Raw genomic sequence first — 14,696 nt, 5'->3', positions numbered from 1 at the left:
TCCTTATTTCCATTCCAAAGTGGAGGCAATGAGAAAAACCCAGGATGTTCAATTTTCTTGCCTACTCTACTTAGCCTTGGCATCTGATTAATTCCTTCCTCCTCAAGTGGCCCTCATGAGATAAATAGGGAAGCAGCATATCCAACACTAGAAAAGAAGTTGAATCTGGTCTCTGTGCTATAAGAGTGGCTGAAAACCAGCAAATAATAATATTGATAGTTTCTAATGTAAAATAATGTAGAAGGACCTTGCCACAACATATTGCACATATTTCAGAGGACCATGGTCTTCAAAATAGCAAAAGCCTCATAAATACCCAATAAGTGAGAGGCAACTACATTTTAGAAGTTCCTCATAATTTAGTGATGTATCAGTATCAACCCCCCTCCCTAAAATTATTTCCTTGCATGTCTTAATTAAAGGCAGCCTCCTTTAAAAAAATCATGAGGAAAAGTCATCATAATATTTACTTTTATTTCAATTCTCTACTTCTTGCCACTAAAAGCATGGTCTGACTTTATTCTGTGGTTTCTGACAAAGTTATTTATCTTTCAGAACAGTTATATTATAGACTATGTAGACTTCAGACACTAAATACTGGATTATTTTCAAGTCCTTTTGAAGGGAATCCTGAACTATTCCCACAACTAAGGGACAACTGGCTGTATATTGTATTTCCATGTTATTTGAGTACCAAATATGCTAGGACAGCATGGAGAAAAAAAAAGGCAAACCAAACCCAGGATTGTTCAGAACTTATTTCTGAACTGCTTGAGAGCAACTAACAATGTGGTCTTGAATTAAGTCAGTAAAGAAGAATGTGACAGCAGACAATTGTGTTCAGGTCTTAGGAGCACGTCTGACTCTGCCTTTGCATTGTTGGCTTTGGGTTTGAAACTTGATTTGGTTCTTTTTCAGGTGAAAACCCCAAACAATAAAAATAATCCTAAATGAAGGCACATGCTACGAGGCTACACTGGAGCTGTGCAAAAAGCCACTCCTGTATTCTCCTGAAGGTTAGAGGGGACTGTACCACTAATACAGCAAAGTAATTTAATATATTTTCCCTGTAACATCTGAACAGCTAATTTTTATTTTTTTTCAAAGCAAATTATGTGCTAAAAATAACCATCTGATGTCAAAACAAGAACTCTAGAAAATCTTACACAACATCTACAACTTAGATTTTGGTTTTTTTCTGTTTTTCATCCAAGCCAGAAAAAAAACCCTGAACAGAGGGCAGGTCTGAAGAAAAAACAGAGCTACAAGTGCCTCTTGTCAAACATGGATAATGCAGCTCTTAACAGGTAAGACTTTGGAGGGAGGAGGATTTCTCTGACTGAGAGATCTGTGCTGCAGCACATTGCAATAGAAATCCCTTCTTTGACATGCACAAAGGATGCTGGTCAACAGCTTTCTGCAAGTCCTGCCCTAAATCTTGTCCCAGCTCAGTAAATACAGTAGTATTTCCTGACTCATGAATATCTACAGCAAAATCTAAGCTGGAGAAAGTTAGTATAAGAAGCAATTAAATCAAGTTGCAGAAAGGAAAAGTTTGGTCAAGTATTTGTGAGAACTTAATAAATAACAAACAGGACAATAGGACAGGCAGTCAAAGGACACAGTAAAATACAGTGGTTATTTTAAATGACACTTTAATAGCCTGAAAATCAACTACTGAGAGTGCCTGAGGGGAATATAAGTTTTCTACAGCCACAGTGCAGAGAGAAATGAAATAGTAGCTGCAAAGTGATCTTTTCCACCTCCAAATTCAGTATTCAGCAGTGCCTCTTCCATAATTCCAGCAGAGCTCTGAAATATCTGCATTTTTTTGTTATAAATAAACCGAGCTTGTTATTCTACTATATGCACACAGCGGAACATTCACCAGTGCCAACAGAGATATACTTACTATCAGTTGTATATTTATGAGGTTCAGTGGAAGGAAAGGTAGAACCCTTTTTGCACTAGACACTAATCCTTCATCATGGTGACCAGATTCCTTAATTAAAGCTGTGACAACCTGTCAGTTTAGATCACAGAATTGTAGAATTGTTTTGGTTGGAAAACACCTCCCAGATGATTGAGTCCAGCCATTAACCCAGCACTGCTGAGCCCACCACTAAACCATGCCCATGAGGGCCACATCTGCATGGCTTTCAAATCCCATCAGGGATGGTGACTCCAGCATTCCCAGATCCTTTGCCACCTGGCAGCTTTCCAGCCCCTCTGCCCCAGCCTGGAGCCTGTTGTGACCCAAGAGCAGGACCAAGTACTTGGCCCTGTGGAACCTCACACAACTGGTCTCAGCCCATGGACCCAGCCAGTCCAGATCCTCTGCAGAGCCCTCCTGTAGAGAAGTTTGTAGTAGACAGTAGAATGATCTGCTAGATCAACATTCCTTTATTCCAACTTTGCCACAGTGAAAGCACACAAAGGACTGGAGCTGCCCTTTCAGGTTTGCCTCATGAAAACAATTCTTCTTCTCCTGTTTTGGCAAAATAATTTACATCCAGGAGTGATGGCAGAGGTCTGGATAATGTATCAACTCCTTAGTCAATCTCCTGTGCTGATGTTCTGTGGTTTCACGTAACAGCTTTACCCCAATAGTGGAGTCTTCCTTTGCTTCCCCAACAATTACTATTCTTACAGCTGTTATGTTTCCTAATACACTGTATCTCAGAGAGATCAGCATCCAATCTAAATGTCAGCCCACTTATGAATAGGAGAGCTGATTGAACAAACAACAGAAGAACTGCCATGAGATACTGTTACACTCCCTTGATAATGACTTTTTCAAACACAGAGCACAGCAGCACTTTTAAATTTGGCACATTCAAATCCCAACGGTTCCCTTTCTGCTGTAGGTAATTTGTCAGTAGTGCTGTTCTCCATTCAGAACAGTATCAAGCAAGACAACCATGATGGGGTAACTCTCTATGTATTTGTGGCTCCCATTGCATATTTTCAGTCCTGATGCAGTCAGAAATCAAAATGCATGGAGACAGCTTAAAGTTTTCAATTCAAAACACAAAGCCAAGAAGTGGAGAAACATAAGAACATCTGACCTCAGTGCCAGGGCACCTGTTCTAAGAAATGTAAGTTTTAACTGGCCTAGTTAGTCAGTTACGGGTCAAATTCTTAGGTTGTTCAGTTCAAAATACTTCCCCTGATTGCTGGTGCCTTATGGGTGACTGTGTTCCAGGCAAGTGCATCACCTGCAAGGCCAATTTTCTAGACACCGAAGAACAATCCATATTATTTTTTTCCCACAAATGGTAAACTGAAGCTGTACATAAGCACACTTCAGCTCCAAGCAGGTACACAGGAGTCCAGCCTGGCTCAGAGAGATCAGCAGGCCCTCTGATTGATGAGTTGCTGCTGAGGCAGGTGAGGTCACAGATAACTAAAAAGAGAGAATTACCTTTTTTGCGCAGAAGAACGCTGGCGTGTCTCCGTCCATTTCTGTTCTCCACGTGACATGTGTAGTTAGCCAGGTCTGCCTCCTCTACAGCATCAAAGATCAATGTCAACTCAACTTCTTTTTCTCCAAGATGTTCTCTGAGGAGTCTGGAAGGAAGGATACAACCTTTGCTTTAACTGAATTAATATGGATGGCAGATTCCCCAAAGCACTATGATTTCTCAGCACAAGACAATGTTCCTTGGCCTCCTTCACTCCTGGAGAAGGATTTGAAAGCAGACTCATGTTGCCTGAAAGAGCCCTCACAGAGACATTTTCCATGACTACCAGAAGGCTTTTTCTCCTGCCATGTCTAGTGAGGAGCTGAACCAAGTGCAGGAAGAGTGGCCATGAGCACAGCGGTTATGTGTGGCTTCTTTCTTGGCTCCATCAGAATTAAATGCTAAAAACAATGCTTCTTTTAAAAGAAGTGACAAATATCAATTTTCCAGAAGGAGGATGTGCTACTAAGCCATCAGTGAACAAATTACAGGGCAATTTAAAGGCTGGGTATTGTGATACATTTTAATTCAGTGTGGAAAACCAACAAAAGGAGCTGTGCTAGTCTTTGGAATTTTCCTCTGTTTTCTGGGGCTAGATTCTGACTTTTAAAAGAAACAGTGTCAAGAACAAGAGCTCTCTCCTTCTTTGACAGGAAAGAGGAGATGTGCAAAATCCCCACAAATGGAATAAAAGTTCTAGCAGACTTTCAGGCCAGAGGTACAGCCTTTTCATGTCATTGTTCTCATGTGAACATTAAAAAGAATGCAAAGTAAATGCACGTTTTCTGCTGCTGACATTAAGTCTAAAAATACAATACCCCTATTCTCTCAAAAGGCTTATCACTTGCTCAAGAAAAAGTTGCTGCTCCTTTGAACAGAGAAATGTAATGTCAAGTAAAATCCACCAGATTAATTTGATCCTGTTTGTGTACTGCTGCACAAGAATGTAAACAGAAAATGTGGGGTGCCCTCAGAGTCCCCTGTGAACTCACCACTGCATGTGGCACTTCAGTGAGTGTGTTCTCTGAAAAGACTGCACAGCACTGTGATGTAAAGGTAGAAATAAAACCCAGGGTCACCAAAAAAGAAATATTTTCTCCCAAGACTGAAAGAAGGAAAGTGGATGGGAAGTAATGAACCAGAGTGCTGCCTGCTCTTGATGGAAACTGCTGCTGGAGACATTTACATTTGTCAGTAATAGCAAACCCCAAACTTCACTTTTATAAACCAAAGACATTGTGTGTGCATACATTTCCTTATGTACATGATTTCACACGACAACCGTGGAACTCCAAACACACTGAAAACAAATCAAAAGAGAAGTATGAGGGCATTGCAGTAGACAATCAAAAATGCAAGCCTGACTGCCACAAACACATCTCTGCAGTAACTCAGAAGAGGCACAGGAGTATCCACAACAATTCAGCCTCTTTCACTGTGGCAGCATAACTTGCAAAAAAGCAAGTGGAAAAACATTAGTTTAAAAACAGGGTGTGTGTGTGTTTGAGTGTGTGTGTGTTGAATTTGAAAACTTGGCTTGCATCTTTTTTTTCTCCCCATATTAATTCTCATTGATTATGCTTCTCTTTTCTTTTCTTTTCTTTTCTTTTTTCTTTTTTTTTCTTTTCTTTTCTTTTCTTTTCTTTTCTTTTCTTTTCTTTTCTTTTCTTTTCTTTTCTTTTCTTTTCTTTTCTATTCTTTTTTCTTTTTTTTTTTTTTTAAATTCTGGTCCAGAGTCCAAGTGGTGAAATAATGGAAGAAAGGTTGAATTTGCACAATTTCTGGCCTGAAAAAAACCTCCTCAGAAAGCCTGGTCTGTTTGCACACTCAGCCTAATCACTGGGAGTGAGGTAAATCAATTCTCATTTACCTATTATTCTGCTATATCTATATAAAGACTCAGGAAAGCCACTCTGCTGGTAAACAGTATGCCCAACAACTTTTGGTCTACTAATCATGCTGCAAGGAACAATATAATCATTAACAGAGAAGATATCTGGGAAACTAATCTGGAGCGTTCTGCAAATGTTCAGATTTTCTTGTTTGCTGTAATCAAGATATTTTACACAGAAGAAAAATGGAGACACATTACAGTTAAGATAAAAGAAACTGTTATTTTTATCTACATCTAAACTACACGTATGTAAGATAAAATAACTGACCCTTAACCTAAATTTAAATAATACATAATCAGCTAAAGAGGAGCTTTCATAAAAAAAAAGAATATCCAATATATATGGGCTGACAATTTTTTAACATATCTTCTAATAGCAATTTTTAGCAAGGGAAATCTATAAAGTGGGACCTATAATAAAAATGTTGACAAACATTTAAGCATTGTGCGAGCAGCAAAGTGTAGAAAGCTCTTAGTTAAACCTTTCATTCCAGCTTTTTAATTTTTCTTCTTTTTTCTTTTAACATCACTCTACACTTACTTTATTGCCACAGAAATGCACAGCTGGTCACCTGCATTTTTTTAATACACATGCAGCCCTTAATTAATTGCATTGATTAATTAATTGCTGTTGTTGGTTCAGAGAACATGGAGCACAATACAATACCAACAAGTAAGACCTTAAAGGTGCAACAGCATTTGGAGCACACCCAGAAGATGAAGCTCTGTCCTGATCTGAGGTGGGAGAAGCTTTACCAGCATCACTGTCAACACATGCCAGCTCTCATAAGTTGGAAAAACAATAACTCACTCTTTCTGGGTTGCTGAACAAACTGTAAGAGTAATTACAACATTCAATGCACAGCTAAATCAATGGTGCTTGACAACTCACAACAAACAGGATGGAAAGAGAGAAATAAAAGGTGGGTGATGTAAAAACAACACTCAGTGCCTTCTTTTCCTTCAGGCTGAAGCATTTTATTTGATCTGAAACAAAACATTTTGTCTAGTGAATAATTTTCAGGTAAGAGTATGAATTTTAAAAAGGAAGTGTCATTACAGAATAGAAATGCTTTCTTTGAAAATTATGCAATGGCTTGGATTTTTCAAATCCTTGGTCATATTTTCCCAGTGCTTGTATGCACTAAGTTGAATCTGAATTTAAAACACTTTTATCTGAGACCATATTTTCCCAATATTTTCAGTCTTTGTATGACCACAGATACCAGCCCATAAGAATGCTTCACTTGGGTCTCTCTGCATGAGAGAGGCATGAATTGCAAACCTCTACTAACCTGCATGAGAGTTGAGATTAGCAAAAATGAAACTTTCATTCTTTATAAAGCTGAGCATCTTAACTGTGAACAGGGTTATGAATCTACCCCCCTTCTTCTGTTCCTCAACAAGAGGCTGCAGATAAAGGAAAGTTCTGTGTGTACACAAGCACCTCTCCAAAGCAAAGTCATTCAGCATGACAGCGACCTTCCCTCCTGCTTTCCTGCATTGTGTTTCTTGTTCTCTGCCCTGAATTTGTCTACTTGAGTGGTGCAAGCTTTTCAGGAGAGAGCTGTTGCTTCCATACCTCTCTGCCAAGCACCCAGCACATCAGCTATGGGAGTTGTGCCTCCTGGCCCCAGCACCCCCTCCTGACAGAAAACAACATCCTCATCTTGTCTGAGCATTTCATAACCATCTGTTGGCTTCTGCGGGTGATAAATCAATCAGAAGAAATAAGGCTGCCATTCAAAATGTTTCCAGTCACTTATTTTCATCCCTCTAGGATAAGTTAAACTATTTCTACTTTAAAAATGGACAAGAGGGACAAAACAAGGACAAACATATTTTACAAGATGAGCATTATGACTATTTTGCAGTGTTACCTGTTGAAGAAGAACAAAAAACCAAAAAAGTAACTCATGGGTGTCTGAGAGAGCAACATTTATGTCTGAAAATACTTTGCCATGGTAGAGAGCTAGTGTTGAAATTTGCTGTGGGCTGCTTGGATAATTAGGTACAACTGACAACTCTGCAGACATGCTTAAAGACTCTGATTCCTTCTTTAATAACTCTGGTTCAATTTACATGACATTTTTCATTACTGCTGTAAAAAACTCACCTGGCAAGCAAAGTCTCTTCCACACATGTCTAACACCTGGGGATTTTAATTCAAGGGAAGACAAGGGGGCAGCTCAGACAGGGTGGCACTGCCTCCAAGTCCTGCAATACTTTGAGTTACTTTTTATCATGAGCTTTGTAAAAAGGTTTAATAATTACTGAGAAGCCCAGAATGACTCAAATATTACTCTTGGTGAAGTGCGCTTACCAAAACCCAGTTCCATGGACTGGGTTTGAACAGGAATGCTCAGGTTACATGCATCCTTATTTCAGTGCTTTCCTGAGAGCACAGTGAGTGTCAAACCTGCACACTGGGGATGGGTGGTCTGTGCTCCCACACGTCACTTGCAAACCTGAGCTCTCATCATACACAGAAAATCCAGCAACACACTGGATGGGCACAGCCCAGGGTAAGGACAGCACCACCAATGCAGAGTGCTACTAAATTTGTGAACTAATTCAATATAGGGGATGCAGAGTTGAAATGCACCAAAGGAACATGGAACACCAAAACATGGAGTATCTTGTTTTGATTGTATGGATTCTTTACTACTCTTAACTTCTCAAAATGAAATGTCCTGGTAACACCATAGTGAAGCAAACTGATTAAGACATCTAACGAGCAAGTTCACCATGGCTCATCAAATTTGAAACACACATGACAATTTTTAAATTCATCAATAAATATATCTGGGTGGAAAATGTGGGCTGCCTCAGGGCACTGACAGAATAATTAGTGCTGCTTAGTTCCCCTGAAGCAGCATACCTGTAATGGAACACAAAAACAAGAGCTGTTACAGGCAAAAAATCATTTGCAAAAAGTTGCCACTTCAGTTGCCATAGCTACTTCTAAATAAAAAAGGGATGGACTGGGGCACTGCTGGTAATGATGCAGTGTGTTTTGGAAAATGCTGTTTCAAATGCTGGCAGTGATCACAGGAGATTAGGGAGGTGATAAGTAGCTTTGCTGAAGAGAAGATTCAATGAATTGTGCAAGGTCTGTAAACTGAGTCAAAGCACTTTAGTGGAATGAGAAAAGAGACTTGTCACAAATTAGTTTGAAACATGAATGTGCAATGAGATGGCACAACAAAGGACAAGTAACAGCCTTTTCAAATTCAGTTTCACTAATAAATGTACATAAAGGAAAAGTTTTGAACTGTGCTAAAGCTAGAGCACTCTTTAAATACAAACTTCAAATTGTCTTGATGCAGGGGAAGAACATGACCAAAATCACCCTGTTCATATTTATACACACCAGAGAGAGCACAATGCCATTAAGTGCTGATTACTTACAATGGCAGAAGTTTCCAATAATTGCTTTTTGTGGTCAGAAGCACAAAAGAGGATTGTACAATGGCAATATAAGATGAATTTAATCTCTGTGCAATTAAGTATATCTTAACAACTCGTAGCTAAGTGGCTGAACTTCACATTATTGATCAAGTAATAAAGCAAAGGGACCTCTCTCCTCTTGCTCTCCAAAATCACCTTTACAAGCAACAAAAAACTCAGACACATGACTAAAAAATGTGCACTGGAAAATGAAAAGACCTTGGCTTTCTTTATAATCCATATTCATTGTATCATAATCAATATTCACTGTATCTGTAGGAGCTGGGACCAACTTGCCCACAGTATAACCATAACTTAGTCTTTGCTCAAAAACAGTAATCAGGTAATTATTGAGGAGGAGAGTAAGGTGCAAATTCCATGGAAGTTCATGAGGATACAAGTGTGTTTTCTTTACAACTTACACCATGTGATGACCAGCACCTGGGAAAAAGCCCAGAACAAGCTGGATATTGGACACAGCCACTCCTTCCTCTCCCTTGTGTGTTAAACCTGGAGGAACAAACGCTGATTCTTGAAGGCTCAGGTTAAGGCACACTGAGAGCTGAACCACACACACAAAACACATTTAGGAGAAGAGAAAAAAGTGTGGTGGCTTTGACAGGAGACCATTTGTCTTCAAGATTAACAGTGGTGCTGGAATGGATGTCATCTTGCCAAGGCAGGTCCCACGGGATGCCTGCAGTGGACAGCACCAATCCCACACAGGGCTAAAATCAAACCCCAGAACACTCAGGAGATGCTTCAGCTTCCAACCATCAGGGGAATTTGGGAACAGATTTTCAGGCAGAAGTTACTCTGTCTTTAGGGAGCAACTCACACAGCCCTGGCTCCAAGCCATCCATCACTCTTTGGACAGAAAATGATTTCCACTTTCAATTAAAAACCTGTCAACCCAACAGCCTTTTGGGACATACAGTATTTTTAATAGTAAATAATTCAAAAAGTACCTGACTTCGCCTTCTCTAATGTGACCTTCCAATTCTTCTATGAATTTTTCCCCTTTCATCCAGTAGATCATGGGGCCTGATTCTCCACTGAATCCAAAGAAAGCCTTGCAGGCCACAGTCAGTGGATTTCCTGAGGACAAAAGGAAGAGAGAAGATTAGAAGCTTTGTCATAGCTACTAGTGAGAAAATTATTTTAGGAAATATCAACACCTCAGATAAATCTCCTTACAAAAACTGGAGGAGGAAAAACAAAAGAATAGCTATAAACCACGTGAAAAAGAGTGATGTTTATTTGAATCTATAGGAAATGGGTGTAAAATGAAACTCTGAGGTTATCCATCCAATTTTTTTCTGAGAAAAATAGTACATGAACAATGAGAAGGTATGGAAATGGTGGCAACATAAGGTGACACCAGACTGGTTGTTAAAAAGAAAGAGGTGACTTCCCTGTCAGACTCCTTGGATCTCTACCAGGTTTAGAGATTTGTCCCTAAAAGGCAGGTAAATCACTGAATGACTGCTCCTTACCCATGCATAAAAAGACAGAGGAATAATTCCTTCCTTTGTGAGCTGCTCAGAGAGCTTTTAAAGATTCCCAAGAAATACATGATGCCAGTCAGCCCCACACTGATGTTACTGTCAACAGGCTTTTGGCTAAAGACCAAACTTCAAAGCATTATTCAAGCAATAGTGTAAAGAATTCTTCCTTTCACCTCTGCAAAGATATTCCCCCCCCCCCACACACACACAAAAAAGGAAAGAAAGATTGGAAATTATTTCTTTTCTCTTCAAAAAAAAATCAGCATTTAACTGGCTTTATGTCTAGCTACAGATTTAACTGTTCTAGGTAGCCCAGAACTGTGCTTACACTGCCAGAACAGATGATTGTCTTCCTGCAGAAGACAACAAAAAAGAAAAACAAAAGAAAAAAAGAAAACAAAACCACAAAAACAAACAAACAAACAAACAAACCCAGAAAAACCTCCAACAAGTCAGGAAATTTGGAAGAACCATTCTCTTTGTATGCACATACAGCTGCTGCACCCACTTTTCTTTGCCTATTTTACTCCACATTGGTGCTCCAGGTTATGGAGCAGGTGTAGAATCAGCAGCTTAGCTGGGAGAACAGACCTCATTTAATGCCAGTGGAGACTCCTGCTGAATCTTTCAAGGCATTGAGCAAGCATGGAAAACCTAAATAATGAATTTTACTGTATTTGAAAGAAGTGTTTTGCTATGTCAGGTATTCTCTGTGTTAGCAGGAGACTCTCCTGACTGAAATAGAACAGGCCTCCACTTTTCCAGGAGAGGCTGATCATTTGGAGCACACCACTTGGTCGAGCATGGGATAATGGTTTCCCATGATTGACTTACTGTGCCTTAATCATTCACCTCTTGTCTGCCCAGGAGTGATAAGTGGCTGTGTGCACACTCAGAGCATATCAGAGCTGTGTGTTAAAGTGCCTTTGCCTAAACCCCCACAGAGCTGAGTCAACTACTTGCACTTGTCTATCCATTATTTCAGTGCCCAATTTAAGACATGTCTAAAGAGTCTGATTAGTCAGGAAGCACAGCACTCCCAGCCACGGAAAATCAGCTGCCTTTAAATTGTTTCCAAGTCAAGATCCAAAATTACAACTCCTTTGAAACATTAGGATACAGCAAGAAAAGATTTAAAGGCTGCACTTGAGTCTCTGTTTCTCAAATAGCAAAAGACAAAAATGGAAAATGTTTATCCTGAAAATGTTTTCCAGACTCTTTCATTATCTCCATATTCATGATGAACTCTGGGACCACAGCTGGCCCCTGAACAGTGGAGATGCAGGCAGATTACACAACTAGACCAGACACACAAGAGAAGAAGGGTGGATATTCAGTTATCTGCACATCCCACAACACTGACAACCATCAGAGAAAGTTCCAACTTCAGTAACTAATGAGGAGTCACAAACACTCCTAGGCAGACATTTAATGCCACTAAAAGCTCACCCAACCCTGTGAGGTGCTGTGTGTCCTCCATGGGTAGAGGGGACAACTGGAGCCCCTGGCTGTATCCACCTCACCTTTTCCCAAGATGCTGAATGCCTGCATGGTGTGAGGCCTTTTTGTCCTGCTTGCCTTGGAGTCACAGCACACATCTTTTTAAATACCACTTGGTGATTCCTAGCATGTGGCTGCTCAGTCCTTGCTTGATATTAATGGAAAAAGACATTGTAGCAATGTGAAAAAGAAAAGGGATAGACAAGGCCTATCAGCATTGACAGATATTTGCCCTTTTCCTGGCACATCATGCTGGACATTAAGTGTTACAGGCAAAATATCTTACAGAATGTACTTTTCCTCAAACCAGCAGATGTTTACCTAAAAAACAAGCCCTGAGAAATGAAAATATTCCAAAGAGAGCCTAAGATTTCTATACATGCAGAGTAAATACCCTGAGGTAATAATGTCTGGTTTGAAGAAATATGAAGTTTTCTACACAGACAGGAAAACTTAAAAACCCCAGCTGTTGGTAGACAGCTTCTGTAATAAACAAACTCAATATAAAGCATCAGGAACCTTTACCATGACAACCTGCATGCTCTGAATGTGCCTGGGCAGATCTATTTCCTAGCTTTGCCACCAGGGAAACTAGCAAAATAAACTAATACCATGAACAGGAAAATCTGGAATGAGTTCATATTCCCAGCTCAAAGTTTGGTACTAGCAACACCTGAAAAACCCCATAGTTCATCTCATCTGCAAACCCATCACTGATCAGAGGGTGGCATAAACAACTTTTTCTCATGGAACAACTAATTTTTATCTCAGCAGTAGAATGATGCAGGTCTGGGTTGACCTGATCTGTCCTGGAGTGGAAAGAACTCAGTGCTTGATGTTACTTCAGGGGCCCATGAAACTCAAGCTCTCACTTGCATTTCTGATACTCTTCAAGCTGGCAAGGACCTCTAACTCCTCTACAGCTTCTGGAATAACTTCTGGTTTATAACTCTCATCACTCCTTTTGCCTCTGGAAGGGGAACACCATCAGAAAGGTAACACTGACCTCCCTGCAGAACCACTTCATCTCCCAGAATAAGCCTCCATATGGAAAAGTAAGGGAGATTTCTCCTCTCCTGCTCTATCACCACACAGTTACAGCAGCAACCTGTCACTACAGGGAACTCCAGCCATTCCCATCCAGAAAGGAACATGGCATGTTTCACTACACTCTCCCCCAAATAGTGCAATACTAAAAATGAGGCTGAAGTCTGTGGTCCCTAAATTTGTCCTTCAATATATGGAGAAACAGGCACTGAGCGTGGACAGTGTCCCTTTGCAGGTGCTGGTTTAGGGCTGGCTGCAAGCCATGCAATATCACACGGAGCCACAGCTCCAGGCAGAAGGAAGTGGCAGGCAATTTGTAACTCCAGCAATTCATCTTGTGTAAGGCCCAAACTTTTGCACATCATTACTGCTATTCTGCATGACCTTCAGTAGTCCCACTACTAATTGGTCTTATTAAGAAATATTCCCCTTGCATAATTTAATTAACAACATCAAAATTCCTGGAATGAATAGTATCCTAAAAGTTTTCCATTTACAGATGGATTCTGTTTAGATCAGATAGACATTTCAGATGCCTTTTTACTTAATAAAATAATTAGCTGAGGAACAGAGAAAGTTATTTGTGAATTTCTAATGAATCAACAGTTAAGAGAGTGTTTGAAGAAACAAGGAAAGAAAGTAAAAAGGCTTGTTTTCAGACATCGCTGTCTTCTGCTTTGCTGGGGTCACCTTGATACAGTAAAGGACCAGGTTCAGCAGAAGTCTCTGTTTTAGCTTTTCTCCCTGCCTTGTCAATCAAGCAGGCTTGTTGCAGACTCCCACCTGATAAGACACAACCACTGGCAGTAAAAAAAATTATTGCTAAATCTTATTGTCCAATTCTCACCTGTCCATTTTCACAGTCAATCTGTGTGAACTCTACCAGGCACTCAAGCAACTTCTTTTCTGGCAAAGAGAATTCCAGAGAAATGCAATTATTCAAGCAGAAGAGCTGCCTGGTGGTGGTAGGAGTACTGGCTAATGATGGGAGCAGGTTGTGCAAAAGAATTTAGCCAGGAATGGTTTGGAATGTGCTTAATGCAGGGCCAGCATGCTTTGACAGAGAATCACAAATTCTGCAGCACAGATTCTCTTGAATGAGACACGCTTCAAGTATAAAGCAAATTAAGCTTAAAATACTTAAAAATTGTTCTGTCTTTCAAAAACTTAAATGCCAAGGCTGGATGACTGACCAGCATGGATGCAAAGGCTCTTTACATCTGGCTTATGCCAGCATGGAAAGCAAAGGCTCTTCACACCTGGCTTATGCCATGGCCTTTTTCTGGATTTTTGTTTTTTTAATGCAGATGGATAGTTTGTTCTTTTTCACTTGTTTTGCACAGGCAGGTGTATTTTGTAGCTTTGAAGCCCACATCAGAGAATTTGCTTCCAGCAAATCAGACCTTGACTCCCAGAGCACACCATCTCAGAGCAACCCCAGCAAGCACCCAAAGTCTCTGTGAATCCCTGGGTGCTGTTTTTTCCTATGTTTTGAAATATGAATTAGTTTTCTTTTTCTCTTGCATTTTTGTGCCACATAAAATACTGCTCTCAACAAGCCTGAGCTGAAGCAGATGAGCCTTCCCAACTAGTGGCAGAACTGACTGAAAATGCCAAAGGTTATTATTAGTGCAAATCCCTTTGTGCTAAGCAACACCAAAAGACCTGCACACGTTGCTAGCTGGATTTACATCTTCCACTCCAACAGGGTGCTAATCCACTGCTTTCATCCACTGCAGAGCCCTGCCACTCATGGGAGGGCAGATGAGAGTGCAGTGCTGCCACCAGAGGGTCATTCCAACACTCCAAGTCCCTCTCATGGATGTATTTGCA

At 40.2% G+C, this 14,696-nt stretch overlaps 1 protein-coding gene across 7 annotated transcripts in view; it reads right to left on the bottom strand.

Annotated features, from left to right (window-relative positions):
* The window catches only part of IL1RAPL2 (interleukin 1 receptor accessory protein like 2), a 331,298-nt gene that overhangs the window by 15,458 nt on the left and 301,144 nt on the right, over positions 1-14,696 (bottom strand). For all 7 annotated transcript variants that reach the window (XM_064712525.1, XM_064712527.1, XM_064712526.1 and 4 more), the window contains 2 exons: positions 9,777-9,906; positions 3,425-3,570 (listed from right to left, as the gene is read on the bottom strand). In XM_064712525.1, coding sequence (XP_064568595.1) covers positions 3,425-3,570; positions 9,777-9,906 — 276 coding nt within the window. The remainder of the gene's footprint in view (positions 1-3,424; positions 3,571-9,776; positions 9,907-14,696) is intronic.

The sequence above is a fragment of the Zonotrichia leucophrys genome, chromosome 4A (assembly GCF_028769735.1).
Source record: "Zonotrichia leucophrys gambelii isolate GWCS_2022_RI chromosome 4A, RI_Zleu_2.0, whole genome shotgun sequence".
Lineage (NCBI taxonomy): Eukaryota > Metazoa > Chordata > Aves > Passeriformes > Passerellidae > Zonotrichia > Zonotrichia leucophrys.
This window is presented reverse-complemented; position numbering and strand designations above follow the sequence as displayed.